This window comes from Colias philodice, chromosome 15, assembly GCF_061535455.1.
Source record: "Colias philodice isolate Cphi_HAF_F1 chromosome 15, ilColPhil1 Martin Lab GWU primary, whole genome shotgun sequence".
In the NCBI taxonomy this organism is placed as follows: domain Eukaryota; kingdom Metazoa; phylum Arthropoda; class Insecta; order Lepidoptera; family Pieridae; genus Colias; species Colias philodice.
In genome coordinates this window covers 5,934,819-5,956,948 of record NC_143100.1, presented here as the reverse complement: position 1 = coordinate 5,956,948, position 22,130 = coordinate 5,934,819, and the positions used below count along the sequence as shown (strand labels likewise).

At 32.6% G+C, this 22,130-nt stretch overlaps 1 protein-coding gene across 1 annotated transcript in view; it reads left to right on the top strand.

Moving 5' to 3' along the window:
* The window catches only part of LOC149482239 (uncharacterized), an 84,371-nt gene that overhangs the window by 51,885 nt on the left and 10,356 nt on the right, over nucleotides 1-22,130 (top strand). The window contains exon 5 of the mRNA XM_089704080.1: nucleotides 19,892-19,994. Coding sequence (XP_089560206.1) covers nucleotides 19,892-19,994 — 103 coding nt within the window. The remainder of the gene's footprint in view (nucleotides 1-19,891; nucleotides 19,995-22,130) is intronic.

Here is a 22,130-nt window from a genome sequence, read left to right as displayed (position 1 = left end):
TGGAAAACAAAGGTTTCTCCTAATAAATCAGTAGTCTAATTTGACTAAACAAAAGGGATTTTTGTTTGAGGTCAACGCTTAAAAACTCTGAACTTTACGTAGGAACTATTTCTATCCGATATATTTGCTATGTAAGCCAACCCTTTATCGGATAACAAAAAGAATTCCATGAGATTAAGTAAAAAGGACAAATAAATCTTTTGCTTTTTACCCACTGTAGGAATCGTAATAATGCAGTTGTTACTCTAATCACTAGATCCATATCAAAGAATTTTTCAACAAAGAAATGTCTATTTTGCGAAACGCTGTTACGTTTATTATATTCCCGGTTGGCAGTTATTACGGGTAGTTGCGAGGATAAAAGATAGGGACGAAGATCACGCGATACATTTCTTTAATTACAAGCGGAGGCATTTCTGCGAGCAGATGAAATGACACAATATCATTTAAACTATTGTTTTTTTTATACGACACTTTTGATAAAGCAAATAAATTGTTGAAGAAGAAGACACTTTATTTAAGTCGCCAAAAGAAAAAGTTTGTTTGGCAACAAACGCAAAGTAAACTCGAACATGCACTAACACCACTAACACTTATCTTCGTTACGGAGAAATAAAAGACTGTGTTGTTAAATAATGTGGGTTAATATGGATTATTATCATTGTGTGGAAAACTGTATATCTTCCTACTTTGAATAAATGTGATGAAAATTTAACATACTTACATGAAATCATATAAATTATATAGTATGGTAAAATTTGTATAGTAGGCTTAGAATTATCTATCAATTATTGATAAAAAAGGTGTTGTTATTTTAAAAATTTTAACCATTTAACACCACAGGTGACCTTATTGGCTAGGCCAATTCAGCATATAAAAGTAGAAACATGTTTTAAAGAATATATATTTTAAAGAGGTTATTTATTGGTTCGATATTATCCAACTTCTTTGATATACAATACTTGTACTATATTGGGCCCCTGCAAAAGATTCACTTGCCTTTATAAGTGTCCATTAAGGAGCCAAGGATGTGTAACCCTATATGTTTGACGTGTTATAAGATGGAGGTGAAAATGGCTGATAATGCATCCTATAAAAGCCATTATAATACAATATTTATTAATTTATGTTACGAAGAAGTCAATGCTAAACTAAATACTAGACTTAAACGCAAGGACAATTCCCTATAAACAAATTATCAAAGACTGATTATCAAGGATTTGTAATTAAGAACTTAATTTATCAAGACTACTTAAGGAACAATAATTTATATAATTATTCAATAAGCTAATGATTTTGCCCACAATCATATGAAATTAAATTGATTATATTAATTTTTCATAAATCCACTATTTTTATAAAGAAAGATAATAAAACTGTTTTAACACGCAAAAAGCGACATTAGATTGAAATATAATCCAACACTGCGTGGTTTAGCAAATCAACGAGGCGAACTGTCGCATCACTCTTTTGATATTACATTTTCCCATATTGATATATGATTTATGAAATATCTTGTGAACAAAATTATCCGACGCGTATCCCGGATGCTATACAATGTGATTGCCTTATCTCGCTCCTATTTTGGTCTTTACATGTTATTACCGTATTGAAAACCGACGCACGAAGGATTTTCGCTATCGTCTCTTGATACGACATTGTCAAGGATTAAGCCGGATATATTGATTTGTTACGCGATTCTTGTATATTTATCCGATTCTGTATTTGCTGACATTTCATGTTTCATTCCTGTACTTTGTAATATGCTTATCATACGTAGGAGGAATATTGAATTATAGACCGGACTCTCAGTGGAGTTTCGTTTGCAAAAATACCGGACCTAAATCTAACTTCTGATATATATTGTATAGATCCCAGACATCCTATAGACAGATGTTGCCAACCAGTTTTGTGGTCCCCCTCTCCCCACAACGGTAATTAAATATGGCATACAAAGAAAAAAATAAAAATTTCCAAAACATGCCGCGTGGGGTATCAAATGAAAGAGCTTATGGAGTAGATCACGAATATATAGCATACTATAACATTTCTTACACTTTCTCTAAGATTTTTTAGAAAATTTACGAAAATGGTCCATTTTTGAGTTAACTTTAAACCACTATAGATTGAAATCTCATGAATATATTTCTTAAATTATTATTTTAAATAATTAACAATAGTCCATTGTTTACGATTCAATAGTTCGTACAGTGAAATAGTTGCATGGGGGAGTGGGGGGAGCATTCAAAGATGGCGAGTATATTTTCAAGTTTAGAAGAGGCTGATGAAGTTAAGAGGCTGATTCAAGAATGTTCTGCCATATTTTTCATTCTGTCAAACACAACGACAGTGCAGAGATAATTATTCTAAGCCCTGACACCGATATTTTTGTATTAGGCCTTTATTTCTGGCATAAACTTGAAAATATACTCGCCATCTTTGAATGCTTCCCCCACCCCCCATGCAACTATTTCACTGTACGAACTATTGAATCGTCAACAATGGACTATTGTTAATTATTTAAAATAATAATTTAAAAAATATATTCATGAGTTTTCAATCTATAGTGGTTTAAAGTTAACTCAAAAATGGACCATTTTCGTATATTTTATCACGCGGCATGTTTTGGAAATGTTTATTTTTTTATTTGTATGCCATATTTAATTACCGGGGTGCGGGGAAGGGGACCACAAAACTGGTTGGCAACATCTGTTTATAGGATGTCTGGGGATCTATACAATATATATCAGAAGTCAGATTTAGGTCCGCAATTTATGCAAACGAACATCTCCTTGGAGCCTGCTCTATTACATAATGATGAATTGATAAAGATTGTTGCTAGGTTGTGTTTTGTTCAGAGTACCTATTATGTTTTGAAATAATTTTCTTTTTCTAAAGCGACATTTCTATGAACATTTTGCGTTATTGTATTCAATCATTATTTGTTAAGGGGTTAATTTTGAAACCCTTTCCTCCCTTCCTTAGACGTTGCTTTCTAACATATATCATTAAAGATATGGTAATCCCAACGTACAAAAGATAAAATGTAATTATCTTCGTAAATATTCACCACATCACACGAAATTAAAATTGTAGACAATGAACAGAGTCTCGTCATCAAGCGTCGAGATTTGAAGCTTCTATATATGAAATTTAATTTTAATCCGAGCCGCAAATAAGATAGGATTTCACCCTTTCTTATCTCGGGTACGAAGCAGCGGTGTCTGACAATTCTGCAAGGTTAGGTAAACGTTTGGGGTTTCCGCGAAATGAATTTTATAATTTTTGAATAATTACATCAGTGTTTATGATCTTGATGAGAACATTAATGGAAATACATTCTTAGGGAAACGTTTTAAACATAATTTAATTTTGTATGGGTTTAAAGCAAATATAAATTATGTAATGTTTCTAATAATAATTGTTTAAAATGGAAGTAAGTGCTGTTATGATTTATTTTACTTTCAGTTCTATATATATTTCAGTTTCTATTATAGATTTTAATTTTAAAGTGCTATGTATTACCTTTCATGTTTTCTAAATAACTAAAGCACCTGTCTCCTGAAAAAATTCATTTCAGATTTTCTTGAGCGGAAGAAAATGTCATAACAATATTATAATGAGACTACCGACACCATTATCATTCAAAAACCGTACCTTAATAAGAAAGCGTTAGATAACGCGACGTTAGGTATTCACATGTCGAGTATATGGTATATCGTAATAGCGTGGAATCACAATATCTTGTTATACGCGAATGAACAGAGTGCGTGCTGCGAATATAAAATCTTGAAGGATAACCGTTGCAGCCTGAATTGTAAGGGATAGACATTTTCTGCAACTACAAATAGATTTTTATGAATCATGGATGTGCTTAAATTTAGTTGTAACGGTCAGTGTTGTGTAGATTAGACTATACTAAAACTACTAACTACTAAGCCCTTCTTCGCCTTTTCCTAGTGCTCTTCTTTGTAAAGCAGCATTGATGTTATATACAGTGTACTTCAGTACTAATCTTCTGCCCAGAAAATAATTCCCCAATCAGTGAAGTTTTCCATAACTGTTTATCGTAATTATCTACAAAACGAATATCTAATTGACATCCATAAGAAGAATATAAAACACAAATACGTTTATGATGAAAACAACGGAAGTCCATAATATAAAGTACACCTGAATATAGTGTCTACGAAAATAAAAGAGTATTGTAACACTTTATATCTCAATAAATTGTGCAATAAAGTAAGCAGATGTCCTACGAACCTATAGCATGCCCCTTAACCTAATTCTGGCATTCGTTTCACCAGTTCACTCGTAAAATTTTAATAGCTGCAGAGAATGTGCGTCTTATAAAAGGAAAACCATGGGATCGGCGTGCCTGTAAATTAATCACGTTTTATGACATAATGTAAAAGGGAGCAAGCCCTAGTAGTTATCTATCAGTAGCGTTTTTACGATTGCGGCAAATTAAAGTTTTTTTTGTTAGAGTTCGTCTAAGAAATCGCCCATTTAAATTACCTCACCCAGTAAAGTTTGTTGTTTCCAAGTTTTTTAGATTTATGGTTAAGAAAAACTTTATTAGCTTTTTTATTTATTTTACCAAAAGAAATTATTATAAATTCACACTTCAATAGTTATTCTCAAACTATTATTTTATTTCTAAATTATTCAGCCGTAGTTAACTTTAGAATTGAAAAAAATTCGACTAATTTACCACAACAACGATTGATTGTTATTTGATATAAAAACGAAACGGAAATTTATGAAGTATTTTAGGAGGCTATATATATTTGAGCGCATCCCGAGCCTTACGAAGCGATGGAGTTTCCCATAAAGCGAACATTAAAGCGACGACTCTTTTTACACTTTATTATCATTGCATGTGAGCGTGCCGGCTCAGATTCTAAAGCAATTTACCACTCGGCGAGGAAGACTCACTTGTCGGACGTTTTATCGCAAAATCAATATAACTGATGATGGACTGAGCGCTCCAAAAACCGTGCCTTATGAACTCGAGTTTATGAAGCAACCTTTATTACATTTACGCCCAGCTTTATTGCGAACAATTTTTATAACACATAACTTTATACAGTCTCATAGTTATCACATTACTATGCTAATGGCATATTGTAAGTTATCGTCAAATTGACGTCCGACGCCCGATGGATCGGGGAGATCGAGTTGCCCAAGTTTCGGCCAAGTTTTAAGACCGCTGAAGGCCTCTTACTATCTTCCTTAACGCCTTAGTTAAGAAGCGTCTTATGAGAACTTTGACGCTGAGATTGAGGAAGCTATTACGGGATCCGTTCAGATAGATATAAGCATGTCACCGCCACGAGTCGACTTTGTAAAGTTTACTTTGAAGCTGTGTCTTCGATTTCAAGTTCAAATTGGAAGTTGAAATGTAAATTTTCCGCTCGGTGACTTCCCGAGAAAAGTAATGCCAATATTTCCTCATAATTACGTAATAAGAACATGAAAAGCGATGGGTCGCGAACAAAATTGCGGAGGTAAGATTAAAATATTATCTCAAACAATATTTGTGTAGTGCACTATACAGTTGGCAGTTGAATCGGCCAGATCGGGTGGGCAGTTGGTTGCATCTCGTTCTATCATTACTTCCGGCCTGCTCTCAACTGGGGCAATCGATAATGGCGGCGTGAGGGGAGTTCCACCCGCGGGCACCCTTTTCCTCGTAGGGCTTCGAGCGCATCACTCGTGTGACAATCGCTCACATTTAGTGTACCTAGTATCCATTACACAGACTTTCTATTAGACAGCTAGCACATCAACTCAACTTTCGTACGACACTTGTTTGTATAGTAGACTAGCGGTCTGCCCCGGCTTCGCCCGTGGTACATATTTACGTTTTCTCTACATAAAAACCATCCTCGTACTTCAAGGAATATAATAAAAAAAGAATTATCGAAATCGGTTCAGCCGTTCTCGAGTTATGCGCTTACCAACACATTTTGCGATTCATTTTTATATATAAGAAGATATATTTTGATTTTAATATTTTTTATTGTTATATTAAAAGCAGAAGTTATATTTTTTAAATATTTCAGAAATAGATGTCCTTCACATTTTGATTCAGTGAAAGCTTACAAATTTAAAAACACGGTTATGGAATAAGTAAGCAAAACAAATGTAATACATATACGGGTATTATTTTCGAACGTTTTATTATTCTTTAATACAAAATTATAAATTAATTCATAATATAAAAATAGTTTTCAATTAATTAATTAACAAATAAAATACAGAGCTTAATGACCTTCTAAATGAATAAGTTTATAATATTACCATTAACCATATTTTTTAATATTGGCATATTGTTCTTAATGTTCTGGAACTATTATGAGCATAACACAAATACCTAATACAAAAATAAGCTTATTTAGTTTAAAAGCTAAATAAAAGCTTATTTAGTATAAGTTTTTTTATTTTTACAATCGCAATTTCCCCCCTGTGATTTTAGATCTCTAAAGAAAAGAAATGTCTGTAGGTTAGTACCATCGTCTCACGTCTACACCTGGGCGCAATCACTGCACCTATTCTAATATTTATTGCGTGTAAATATTAAATGTGTCTAAGGCTCTGTCTCAACGTAATATGTTTCTTACGTTTTATTGTATCTTGTATAAGTGGATACAATAAAGATGGAAATTGAAAGAATAACGTATACAATGAATATAATTTCATATTCGTAATATTTTTGTGAGAAAGTAGAAAGAGAGTACTTACTTTTGTACTCTGTAAAAATAATTACATTTCCAATGTATTTCTGTAATAATTGAATGAGATTCATAACTTTGCCTATCTATCTTGTGTTGAAATTAAACTGTACACAACAGTAATAAAAATTACTCTAAATATTATTCCGAAACAGATGAAACATATAACATAGGGAAAGAGTAAAATAAGCCACATAATATCATGGATACATATCTATAATCTACATATACATTCATACACCGCTAAAAACTTCATGCGCGTATCTCGCTCGCTATCTAGAGACTGAAACTAAAGTGGAAGAGCAAAAGTCAAGCCTAGAGCAGCCTTAGCTGGTTTTAATTAAACCTTAAGTTACCGTTCGAAGCTTAATGAAGCGGTTAGGTCTTTACCAGGCCACAAAGTAGTTATTGTTATCTAGGCAAGTTCTCGTGCAAGTAATCGAGTACATACTGGCAGGGAGAAGCAGTTTCCCGCCGCGACGGCAGGACAAGAACAAAAGCCTCACGTAATTAGAACGACCGTGGCAATACATAAATAATTTGCCTCGCATTGTTCTTCCGCCAGGTTTTTATTTAACGCTCTTATATTAAGGACAACACTTGTGCGCTTTTGATGACAGCAATCCGCGATCCTTTTATCTTCGCAGGCGGTTGGTGTTGTGTCGGAATATGTTTTATTTATTAGGTGATTATGGGTAGCGATTGTTTATGTTACATTTGTGCTTTTGCCTTCTAATAGCTATTGTTTTCCACGTACAGTTTGTTAGTTACAAAATTATAATAATAAATTGTCTGGTTTTGTTATTAGATTTGCTTAAATGTAGGTGTAAGGTTTTTGTACCTTTAGACAAATTATCGAATCGAATAAGATTCTCAATCATTATGTAATGATGTTCATCTATTTGCCACATATCCATTATTATTATAAAAGTTGATATACACATACATAATCTAATATATACTTTATCCCTACGTATTTAAATTGTTTGATGAGGAATGAGAGTGATGGTGCTACGGCGTAGCACTAATACATCGTAATCATAGTTAAAGTAAAAAAAGTTAGAACATGTTAAATAAATATACAAAAGACTTAATTAACATGGTACATCATACATTATTAATACCACTATTTTAACAAAAACTAGAAAGTTTTTAGGAATTTAAAAGCACACAATTTAAAATAAAAAAAAATTACTTTTAAAAATTTAAAAGCTAATCATATCGTAATACACATACTTCAGTAGAAGGCATTTCACCTGCACATTGACCCACTTGCACCATATAATGTGCGTGGCGAGGTTCAAGCGTCGCGCATTCACGCGTACATGAGCGTTAAGTAGCCCCTTCTGGACACGTTCTAGAGTCTAGTCACTTGTAGGAATATTTTATGCTCGATTGGTGATGTTTATCCATTTAAAAAAAGTGAATTTTATTTTCATACTTTGCCTTCACATACAGTACAATGCTTGCAGTAATCATGCTTCTCTACGAATGTAGTTTAATGCTATGGGATGCTATTATATCCACATATATACTATTTTATGTATCTACTAGCGGTCCGCCCCGGCTTCGCCCGTGGTACATATGAAAAATAGATGTTGGCCGATTCTCAGACTTACCCGATATGCACAGAAAATTTCATGAGAATCGGTCCACCCGTTTCGGAGGAGTATGCAGACTAACATTGTGATACGAGAATTTTATATATAAGATTCATAAACATTGATCTTACAAACTCGTTGAATTGACGATAAGTTTGGTACGTAAATTAGAATTAATTAATTTATTAAATGCTCATGTTATTTTTTTTCTTGTTCCCCATAATTTCATTTATAGATCGACCCGTTTTCACGAATTACGCAAACTTAGGACCAGCATCTATCGCTTACGCGTCGGTAGATTTACATAAGACAGATCTTTTGCTATTACTTTACAATTTATTTTACGCCATAATAGGGTATAACCCTTGCCCTTTGTTATTTTACACCCTGTGTAAACAAACGCGCACAAAATACTCGATACTAGATTATAGAGCTTTTGTTTTTTGTGTTGAAGGAAACGAAAATTTAGGCTGGTTCGCTTAATGAAACAAATTTTGTGAGCGGCGACATCTAAAACCTTGAGCCCTTTGTACATTCGGCCGCTTTGTCCCAAAGCCGGTTGACCCGAGGCGACACTCCTTTGTGCCTTACAAATATTGCTAATTACGATTAAAAAAGAACCTTCCAACTCTGCCTGCTTTTATATCCAACGTGAGATTCTAATCTGATAAGCCCTGCTGATTAAATTAGACATATTTTTATTTAGTTTCAATTAATTTGTTAACCAGATTGTACTTAAAAATACGTTTAGTATTTATATTATATTTGTTTACAAAATATATTTTACTCTTAAATTATGTTATATACCTATTTGAATTAATAATAACAATGGGATTATTTACAAAGATGATGTTTACGTTAAAGTTGCGACACGAGTTCACTACCGATGGCATAATATTTTCTTTTTAAATAAAATATTGTTAACTTGCTCGCTAAAGCGATATAAAAGTTCTGATACTATTTTCTCGTTGTACGGCCGCAATCACCTACCAAGATCCTACATAGTTATATAGAGTAACAATGTTTTTATACAAACACATTATCCTTAAGCTTTTTCTAACCAGCATGGCGCTTCCAGATGATATAGTTTTATGAGAGACTTACGTTTTGTAAACATAACCTATAATGTATAAGATAAGAGTATTAAGGAAACATCGCAGCACAATTTCATGTCCATCGCGACACCCCTCTAATAATGTCTGCTTAAAGGCGGCGACAACACGAAGTACACATTTACGCACCGTTAAATGGGCAAAAGCTTTTTTCGTGTTTACTGTCACAAAAACTGTTATTAGCCTGAATTGTGACAGATAAAGCCATACTCCGTCAGCTTATGATATTTCGGTAAAGCCAAAGGGTATAAGGGGTGTTACTTATTTCGATTTTACGTTTAAGTAATTCCTATTTCTAAAATAAACCAACCTAATTTTTATTTATTTCATTATATTTCTTTTGATTTAATTTAATTTATTGTGTTAATATAGTTTATAATAAAAATGAAGATTACAGTACATTCAAAGAATATTCAAAGAATACTACCTACATACAAGAAAATAAAACATATCAATAATTTTACTTATATAAATAAAGACATTAAACCTTCTTGTAATCAATTTCTTATTCGTCTCACTGTATATTATTTTAAGAAAGTCATTTCTTCTGAACTTATTTAAAATGAAATTAAAATTTCCACCAACACCTACGTTCTCAGCGCTAAATATATACAGTCACTTATGATCTATTTTTAAACTTAAATGTTCAAACATACATAAAGTGGAAATAATAAAGGGGCGATAAATCAGATAAAACTTTATTTCTCATTTTAATTTCTCTTTCAATATTATTATTTACACCTAGCTTTTGTTTGCTACTTTGTCCAACTGTGTGTCATATATCTATTTATTTTGTTATTATATTTTTTAACATACAGACAGATATTCATAAAAATAAATGTTTTAGCTTGTCTATATAATTTATATTCAATATCTGTAAGTATAGATTCATATTTATTTGAAAAATACCTTTGAGTGTTACTCACATGAGCTCGATGCCATACGTGCTGAAATTCAGCTTTGTCATTATATTCGAGGACACTAAGATCGAATCCACTCAATGGAGTGCTATTAAACCAGATGAAGCAGTCTAGATTATTGGATTTCACAATATTGTGCGTACAAGCCCCTACTGTTATACAAACAATAGGGAGTTAATTAATCTAATTAAAAACTGAGTATTCAATTTTATTGGATCTAAATATGGATAAATACAAAAATGTTTAAGTATCACCACTACTGATAAACAAACACATAAATAACATCAACACCATTTTTCTATTCATACACCAGTGACAACGTGAAATATGATATTAAATAGCTGAAGCATTTTAAAAATGTAAATAACACAAAATTGCTATGCAGACAACAGAATTGGAACAATCATGTCTACAATTCACCTGTACGGGTAATTGAACGTCCCATGTCCTTGTCAATAGCCAGTGCTTTCTTGACTGACACCCCTAATGTGAGGTTCGCGTGGACGGAAATGGACATTTTGTATTCACGCCGACAAATTGTACCCGTGTTTAAAGCGTCTCCATCATTAATAAAATAACAAATGAATTGTTAAAATTCATCCTTGTTTTAATAACGGTTTCAGTGAATTCTCAACAGTTGTTGGAAAGTCAAGATACGAAAGATCCATTAACTTCGTTACTATGCAAGGTACCTTGAGCACTCTAAAACTCATCGACCTGAATTGGAGATACAAATACGTGTCTGTTTACGAGTACAGTTTCTTTATATATTCGTTTATTTAGAATGTTTTCTTTTTATTATTAGAAAGTCTGAAGATTTACATAACAATATTGTATAAAAAAAACATGATTTTTTCACAAACATTACTTTTAAAATCACTGTACCAAAAACTGTTGCTAAATAAAGTTATTTAAATGGTTCACGTTTAAAGATGATTTAATATTGATTAGGGATAGCTACTACACGATTAATTTAAATAACGTTATTACGGCCACATAATTAAATTTCGTTCCGTATCAGTTGCATGATTAATTAGCAATATCATACGGTAATTGATTTTAGTCTAACAATGGTATTTGTAACCGCACCCGTCTCTGCCACGCCCAGCCACAGGCCGCTAAGTGACACAACGTCATTTCATGCTTCAAAATCCGTGACGAATGACACGTGCCTTGTGCACGACTCACTTTGCGCGAAATCATAATAAAACCGCTAGATCACCAACCAAGTTTTAACAAATTGCCTATTCTATATAGTAGCTTTTACAGATAAAACAATTGTGTATTAATAAGGATTTTTTCTTTAAAAACAAAGTATTATATCTTGATACATAAGAGCTAATTAAAGAGAGAATGTACGCAATCCCAAGCAGAAATAAAAGTAGGGATGAAGAAAAAACAACGTATGGCATACGTAAAGCAAATCTTTCAGACGCAGACGAGCACTATTAGTCTGTCTGCCCGGACTGACAAAGGATAGAAAAATAAGCGACTCTGAAGTAAATGCACTGCTTTCGATAAATGGGAGAAAATGAAAAATATAATAGCAAATACTATAATTGTTTAGCGGGGCGAAAGCGGGAGTGACGGCAGGGAGTGTCTGGAGATGGGTATTAGTTTTCGCAACATTGAACCCGTTGTGAGATCCTACTTATTAGGAGGCTTGATCATGCGAATAATACCCGTTTTATATATTTTATTACATCCCAAGAGAGCTGTCAGGTTTGATCCCGCAATATTTTGTATCCATGATACTGGTCAAATGTTATATCCACTGCAGTGTTAGATTAGTGAAATGTTTTAGTTAAATATTATGGCTTATTGAGATGTTATTTATGAGAAAGAACTGTGATTTTGCTGTTTATATGAAACGGAACGGATAAAGATTTCGAAAGGTATTCAAATTATCAAAGTATATTGTGTTCTCTCTCGTAAATCTAAAAATATGGATTAAAATCAAAGACGATTGATATTCCTAGCGCTTTCGAGATTCATGTTCGTTAATAATATTTTTTTTACCTATAGATTTTAATAATTCCTATTTAAATTTATTTTAGTATAAAATTCATGTTAAAATAACTACTCCTTGAAAATAACGATAATGCTTTGTAAAGAAAGTATTTTCACGTAAGATTCAACGTTTGCATGTTTTTAGCTCGTAATTACATTTTCTATGTTGGAAATGTAATTTATGTGCATTCTGCTTTGAAGTTATGTCCTCTATGTAGAGACTCCTTATGAACTAAGTTTTAAATAGAGATTATGATTCATACTATCAATATTTTTAGTCATGTATTTACTTTCATTGCCTTTTTATTCAACTAGCAATAAAAAATTTATGTTCGTATGAATTTATTGTTTTAATGTGTATAATATGGTTATTGCTTACTATTATGTTAACTTAATTTATTTTTATACATTGCAATTTGCATTCCGTTTTGATGAACCTTTATTTTATTTTATTCTTTAAGCATTACTTCAAGCAATCACAAATTGCATTTAGACACTAATAAGTGATAACAATTGAGCGCAATTGTCGCCAAAGGTATATGTTACATCCAGCACATGTGCAAGAGACACTTGTGTCATAATGTTCATAGTGTATTGGCTGCACGGTCCCAGTAGATACGGAACCAATTTATACCTATCGCTTTGTACCTTTAATTTATAAATATTATGGTTTTCCTCGAATCTGCTACACGCCTGGTCTTCGCTTATAGTTCTATTCTCAGTTATAAATTATTCTGGTTTGCTTAAGGTTTCGGTGTTATTTCATTGTGTTTCAGTAATTAGATCATCAGCCTTCTGAGTACTGCGAAAGCGCCTTGTTATGTTTTCGGATAAGCTCTGGCCTCTAACTATTATTTGGAGAAGGTCATGTCTTACGAAAGTTAACCACTGTGACTGTATCTTCTTATATATAAAAATGAATCGCAAAATGTGTTGGTAAGCGCATAACTCGAGAACGGCTGAACCGATTTCGATAATTCTTTTTTTATTATATTTCTTGAAGTACGAGGATGGTTCTTATGTAGAGAAAACGTAAACATGTACCACGGGCGAAGCCGGGGCGGACCGCTAGTAACTTAATATTTAAACTCGCGTTGAGTGATATACTTTACTACAAACTGAAGAAAATAAATATCATATTAAATGAAGCATGTGTACGAAAATGATGTCTGAAAATCGACGAATTCCGTTGGCAAGTTTAGCATCTATACGCTAGGAATATTTCTTACAAACTCCTGACCATGAAGTTGGCGCCGATGAGCGTCCACCTCCAATCTAATCGAGTAGAGTGCACGTTCTCAAGCTTTCTAACTTATTTCCCTGAAACGTTTTGGTTGTTGACACGGCTACCTGCGCTCACCTTACGATAACAACATCTTTCGTAATGTTATTTAAATACAAGTATTCAGATGAGTTTGGTACGGATATTTTGTTGCGATGATGCATTCATTTCGTGGTTTCAAATACTGCAATCTGCAGGTTATATTTTTTTCATTTTAGCGAAATATTACGAAAGATTTATTTTAAAACTTAAATATAGTTTGCTTGAAAATAAACTAAATTGTATAATTTTGTGGACACAAAATGCATAAGCAAATTGAGAAGTATTTAAATTGAAGATAAGTTTATGCAATTTTCCTGCTTGTTCCGAAACTCTGCAAACCACTCGTACAAAAAATAACTAAACGAGCTAATTAAAATGGAAATACTAGAATAAATTATTACCAAGCTTCAAATTGTTTAAAATTTTATAATTTTCTAGATAAATATTTCATGAATTTGCTACTCAAAGATAAAAGGAATCATGTTGTATGTACCACTATAGCAACCTACAAAGAAAAATAATATCAGCAAATGAAACTATTTTGATAGCACCTGCTAAGGCTATTCGTTTCCGGTAAGCAAAGAACAAAAGTTAAAGTAAAATGTGTTCTGGGAAGTAACTAATGGGTGGCAAGTTTCAGCTGTAGGTACTTAAGCGGCCAATTCTAGTGGCAAGACTACTTTCTGAGTACACATTAGTGGGCGCTGTAGCTTTCTCGGCTAAATCTTAACTATCTACTTAAGTCAGTGTCAGTGTGAACTCGCGAACGAATTGAATAAGCCCCCTTTTCCCCGCTTGTGTTTATCTGCTTTCATTACATGAGCTTCACTCACAAATTTCGGTTCAATTACGCCGTAATTTGGGGAATTGGCGTGGCATTTTATTAGCTTCTTCGAATGTTGTTTGGGGCATAAGTACTGGTTATATATTTCAAACGTATACGATTTATATGGCTTTATTTCATTGGTTTTGGAATACTTAGAATATTTATTGACCTACTGACAACTATATGCGCATAATTCGGATGAAAATAAGTTGTGATTACTTTTAACGATGAAAATTTTAGTCTGTATAGATCAACAGACTAAAACAGACAATTTCATAGCCAGACAGCTTTACTTCAATATAATTTTCGTTTCTTTGAACTAATATTTCATTGATCTGCTCATTATTTGTAATTTTTATTTTTACTTTACTGCTACCTATCGTTTATATCACGCGCTACTAATAATAAACAAGATAAAAATAACAATATGTAACTCCAGCTTTTATCTACACTAATATAATAAATCTTAAGAGTTAGTTTGTTTGAACGCGCTAATCTCAGGAACTACTGGTCCGATTTGGAAAATTCTTTAGATAGCTCATTCATCGAGGTAGGCTATAGGCTATATTATATTATATCATCACGCTAAGACTAACAGGAGCGGAGCCGCGCGGGTGAAACCGCGGAGCGCAGCTAGTTTAAAAATAACCTTAAAAATTCTAATGCTCATGTTTTAAACTATAAAATGTTTATTTAATTCTCAGAACAAATTCCAAATTCGTGTAAATAAAAATATTCTCAGCAAAGTAGGTACATACGACTTGCACAGAAATGTAACAAACAAGAACATACTAGGACTATGTTATAGCAAATTACATGGCGTGTAGTGCTCGTTGACTTAATTACGTAAATACAAGAGCTAATTAGGTACAGGTTACGCTAACGTGTTACTAATTTCAGCAGAACTTCCAATAAGAGCATCAGTACTTCTTCGGGCCTTGCGTTCTCTCATTAGTGTGTTCTGCTAGTTTTCCAGGCGAACTTGTTATTTATTAAACCTGCTGCTTTGTAATCAAAAATAGCGTAGAGATGTGCCAGTTTTTTGGCTGTAACTAATTGTACGGTTTACTAAACATACAAAAACGTTTATAAATAATAATAACATAACTTACTTTTGTAACAAGTGTAACTTGCTTTTGTTACCAGTGTATCGAAACATTTGTATATAAGACGAATCCAAAATACATTTGTATTATAAACAAGCATCGCATGGCATATGCATTATAACTACGTTAATATCTGGCCAAAGAAAAATATTCCCTTCGTATTGCAAAATAGCACTCTGTGGTGTCCTCGTAAAAATATGTTTAATGCCATCGTAAAGATCGGATGTGTTAGCGAGGCAGTGTGCGGAAAGTGTACTCTAACTCCAAGTTTACGTTATATCTATAAATCTAAGAATGTCTCATTTTATCACCACCTCTATCGATATTGACATTATATTTATTGATACTTAAATATTAATGAGAGAGCGAGCTTGAAAATAGTTTATGAGGAAGACTAAAATACCTCCTGTTGAGTATTGCTTTTGACGCGCAGGCTGAAGCTGATAATAATCTGTATTTATAAAATGTACTATTTATAGAACAGTATTAATATTGTTCTATAGAATTGAAGATTAACACATGATTCCTAGAAATATAAAATTATACATATTATTTAAATAAGTGCAAACTTATTTTTATTGTTCAGTATACGAGCCAACGCAAGACTAACCAATGATCCATCCTTCTAACGGTATTTTAATTAACCTATAAAGGCATTAGCTTATAAAGCTTGGATCCAACAATAAGAAAAAAAGACGTCCGTGGATATTTTTAGACTTAGCAACTTGTGGTTGCCATCAATGTCTATAATTAAAGCATGGATATGCAATTAAAAATAACGGTAGCATTTTTCTAGGACAGCTTTAATAATATACTATTATTTTTACGAATTTAATTTAAAATTTAGTATAACAAGTATCATGTAAACGGTGTATAAATAATTAGAAACAAAGTAATTAAACCGCGCAGAATCGTAAAAAAATAAGTGGAAACAAAGATTAAAATATCATGGCCTTAGCATTAAATACGTGAATCTCTAATTACATTTCGACGGATTACGCGGGATTTCATGACATGATGTTCTGAAAATGTATCGTACAATGGAACTTTCACAAAGGCCGATTTTCCTATTGAATTGTCTCGAAAATTCATCCCAACCACCCCTTCCCCCTTGCTATTAACCGCAAGTTTCGCTATTAGCGACTGTGTTCGAAAGTTATAAAGGAATCACCTTCATTTAACTTAAGATTAAAATCTTACTTGGAACGCACAGCGTGGTAATAGTTATGTCGCGAAATTATATTGCTGTCATTATGCTACGTAAGTTATGTGAGGACTATTTTACTTTTTATGGTAATTTTATGTGTGAATTTTATGAATATTGTTAACAATGTTTTAAATTTATTTTTAACTACATACTAAAACTATTAAGGTTTTATTTCTAATTGTAATGGTATAAACATTGGAAATTTGCGTAGTTTCTTCGTACTTTTTATACAAATAACATAAGGGCAGATACAAGGCGCCGTACGCAAGACATTATGAAGCTTTCATAGAACGTCACGGTTAACTTGGTAAACTCATTCGATGCGATATATATAACCTCGTAAAAATCTATGCTATCAAGGTTCACAAATAACCGCATAGGTATACATATTCAAAAACCTATTGGTGTAATTTAGTTTGGTGTCATAATGTCGGCATATCGCATGTTTTTCAAATATCGTTCTATTAAAGCATTTTTTCTTTACAGTAATATGATTATAATTGTTTGGTAATTTTAAATTACAATAAAAACTAATTACTTAACTAATTAAACCAATTACAACACTCCAAAATGCCTTACATAGTTATCCTACATTAAATAAACAGAAGAGAGTGACGGTAAACAATAAATTACACACAAACTTTGTGAGAAGTTGGTACAATCTTCAAAGGCCTGTAAACGAGATCAAGTAATTTAAAGCGAAATAAGCAAAATTACTCTGGCATTGTCGGCTTCTCAACGACGGCACGGGAAATCGTTCCCACGAGTATTTCGTTCAAAACATCTCAAATTAAATTTATAATTTTAAATAAGTTAAGTCAATGATATTTCGATGAGACGATGGGATATTAGAGTGCAAGCCCTCGGAAAATTTGTATGAATATCTCGTAGGGACGTGATGTCCGTCCTTTTTTTGGTATTCAGCGTGCGTGTCGCGGAGGAAAATTAAGGTAGACCGCTGCAGACATGTGGACTTTGATTCTACAACGATTCTTATGTAAAATGACAGCCACCTCATACGGTATTCATCCTTCGACATAAGACAGCCTATGTAACCTGTCACTTTCATGATTCACGCACCCGAAAATGATTAATATTGAAATAGTTACACACGTGTGCTTTATTTTTTGGTACGTGAAATACTTAAACCTAATTACTTACGCTTAATAACAGTAATTTAAAAAGTTATAATCATTTATTTGAAGCCTTACAATAATTCTCTTATTTATTTTGTTTTAATACACAATTAAATAAATAGCTCTTCTTTACCTTTATTAGTTAATTTATTTATCATTCGTCCTTATTTTATATAACGGTTATGAAGATTTTGTTTTCCCGGCTCGTCTGAAGTACGTTCATTCCATCGTAACTTTCCAAACTTATCTTAGTTAGTGACGATCAATTTTCATTTTCTCTCGATTACACGCTCCTAGAGATAAAATTAAAGTACAGTTAAATTGTTGTCTTAGCTATTACGGCTCCTTTAAGTAATTATATACTGCTATGATACTCGTGCACTTTCTAAATTAGTTTATTATGAACATTCGTTACTTCGATAATAACTATGCAAATGTGAATATTTTACTTCAGATAAAGTAAATATTAAGAAATATAGGCTTGTACTTTAATTTGTTATTTTATTTATGTACTTACATATATAAAACCCTAAAAACTGACACTATAGATGTTATATAAACAATTTTTATCTGTAGAAAAATATTTATCCTAAAACTCAAAGGCCTAAATTTAATTTATTTAAACAGTAAATATTGCCTGAACCAATAATTAATATTCTACAAACATTATGTCATAATTTCCATTTCTTCACATTAAATGACAACACTTTTAAGCCATCTAAGCCAAAACAATAACCAAAGCAAAGCATGTTTAAAAATTGAATTGAAATTATACAATTTATTTATAAACTTTCCATCAGCGTGGAATATAACGAGGAGTCGCTAGATTTGTTTTCGTTTCTTCCGCTTCAGGGGCGTATTTACATATTATACAAAACGGAAAACCTTCGTAATACATTCGCAAGATGATAAACAGAACGGAATACGGGAAGTTATATTTTAGACTGTTTCGACGGGCATATATCAAGCGCTCCTCATAACTTCATCTTGTGACATACATTCGTCAGTCAAAAATACGTCAATTAACCTAGTTAATTTAACATTTTCCAATAACTTTGTTTTGATAAACCCAGTTCGGATGTTGAAAGTCTTTGTCGTAGTATGTACTTTCATCACGATATTTTTCTTCCCCAATACCATATGTAACAATAGAAAAGCTATAAATAATATATCTACACATCGATATCTCAATGCATACATTTATGATAAACTAGCGGTCCGCCCCGGCTTCGCCCGTGGTACATATTTCGCAATAAAAATTAGCCTATGTCCTTTCTCGGGTATCAAAATATCTCCATACCAAATTTCATTCAAATTGGTTCAGTTTAGGCGTGATTATGAGTAACAGACAGACAGACAGAGTTACTTTCACATTTATAATATTAGTATGGATAAAGTTTCCAGTCCCCACTTTAACTTTTTTAGTCCGGATGTAAGCCATTCGTCACCATAACGTCCAACTGTATAAAAACATCGATATATTGGTAAATCTTGTTGGTTAGCGGGGCGTTCGGTGTTCGATTCAACATCCATCATGATCACAGGCCGCACTTCGAGAATAGATTGATCGCTATAGCCGCACGCTACATAAACATAGCCAAGAGCGAGGAAACACTGAGACAAAAATGGTGAGAGCAAACAAATGCGCTGTCGATGGCCTGACAGAAGGATTGATAGTTGGCGACGGCCGACCAACTAACGCCTTGTCTTTTCGCAGCGCAAATATAACCTTCCTGATATCAATGAGAGTAACATATTAAAGCGTGTTTCCTTTTGTTAGCGTATAACACGTCTTTTTGTTTTGATCTGTGTTTTTTTTTCTTTGAATAAGAATATATCTTTTTTATTATATCAAAATTATTAAAAAAAAAACTACTGATGTAATATTGATCTAATTATTATCTTGTTTCAGAATTCGTGATGTCTGAAGGCGGTCACGGGGCTGGCGGCAACTACCCCGCACGGTCACCTCTGTCCACATCTACTACGGGTCATTCCAGCTCAAGTCATCACAGGTAAATATTTTTTTATAAATACATATAAATTATCTGTTTCAATTTGTTAAAAAATTATATTCGTTAACTAGTCCGTTACCATATTACTTACATAAAATAGTTAATCTTTTCAAACGCGTTCCCATTTCATTTCTTTTTTTTAGCCGACATTCATAATATATTTTCATACAAATACACAAACTATCTAATGTATACAGTAATTTTGGATGGTAAAAGAGGCCCTATTTATTAGCAAAAACTTTATTAATGCGCTTATGTTCGAAAGTTTCCTTTGAGCTCGAACCCTCCGAAATTAATCTTAGCTCTCATCAAAAGGCTCCTCTAAATATTCCGCATTCCCACCGCTTGGCTAAAGAACAGTAGAGACGAAATTTTATAGCACGAAATTCAATAAAACATCTAGCGCGGTATCTAATTGAATACAAAAAGTGCCCTTAAATTATATTCTGCATCTATTCGAAAAGGGCACCTCGTAGCTAATAAAAATTAATAGACCCTCCCGCTTTGACTTCTGAAAACGTAGGGTCATTGTCCTGTAGCGTTATCTACGGGTATTAAATTTTAAATTACGATTGGACATTTCATCGCCAATAGAAAGGGCTTAATCAATGTTTTATTATTGTTTTTATTTTATAAGCTAGTTTTATTACTGCTTTTTATGTTAAATTTTCATATTTTATTCGGTTTTTGGTTTTTGAAACAATAGAAATAAGAATATTTCATAGCGATAAAATTAAAGATGTATAAAATGGTGAACATTCCATTTTCCCGCTTATTTTAGGAAAGAGTAAATTTAGTCCGCATCAAACGAAAATGGAGCTGCTGTTCGTTTTCGTTTTATTTGCTAGCTAATTGAATTTCATGTTGCGGTATCATGAATTCGTAGTTCATATTACTATTGTATATCTAGCCAATTTTTCTCACTTTCATTTGTGAAAAGTGATTAAGTATGTTTCATTTTTCTTTTACAACACGTACCTATTCAATTATTTTTGAGCAATTTCAATTTGCAATCTATATAATTTTTCACACATTTGAAGTATTTTTTCTGAATTGAGAGAAATCTACATATTATTTATTTTGAATGTAATACCGATAATTTAACAAAAAAATCTTATAAATGGTATACAAATTAGGTCCGTCTCCAACTAATCAAATCAATTCGTAAATGTTGATTTTAAACTGAAATTAATGCTCTAACGACATGAACATATTTTTAAAAAAATTTTTTTGTAAAAAGTGAAAAAAGGAATGAAAATCGTTAAACATTCTGGAATTAAGAAATTTAAGTGCATTGTCCTGTGTTCACCGCGTGCTCGCCAGCGAGACACGAAAATGCTCTACTGAACCTGTTATAACTAAAACCGCTTAACCACTTTTGTGCTGTGAAAAATACAGTAAATTTTCCAAATTACTGGACATTAAAATTATAAATACATTATGGGATAAAGGACAAATAATTCGCATTTGTTTTAACAAGGAACAAACATAAAACTGATAGAGTTCCTAAAAGTAACTGGTTTAAATGTATATTGTATTATGCTTGCCTATAATCCGTTTTTCAAACTACAATCCCATAACCATCATAAACAATGAGAGATTATCCATGCCTTCATAACATATGCTTCATAATCACTAATCTTCAAAAAGTACACGCATAACATGATGTAAGCAAAATATTAATGAGACTTTCATATCGCATCTTGGGTTAAGCTCGGACATAAAGTGGTATATCATTATTATGTTATAGGGTACGACCCCGTCCGGTCACAATTTTGCCTGCTCACCATTCCAGACAACCTTCCTCGCGTTAGCTTTTAAATTGAACCTAAATAATACATGATCTAACCTTAAAATGTAATTCTGTGTATTACCTTTACAGATTGCTATTTTATTTGAGTGCTATTGGCCACTGAAGCGTAAATTGCCTGCCGAAATGTATTTTGTACTGGATATTTTAGATCCTGCTAGTACAGAAATATCATAAATATTAACATCATGATAATGTCTCAATGGCTCAATGGCTCAATCTATACTCACCTATTGTATTTCAATATGGGGTGGTGCCAATAAATCTAAAATAATATCTCTTGAGAGGGGCCAGCGATGCTTATTGAAGGTCATGTTCCATAAACC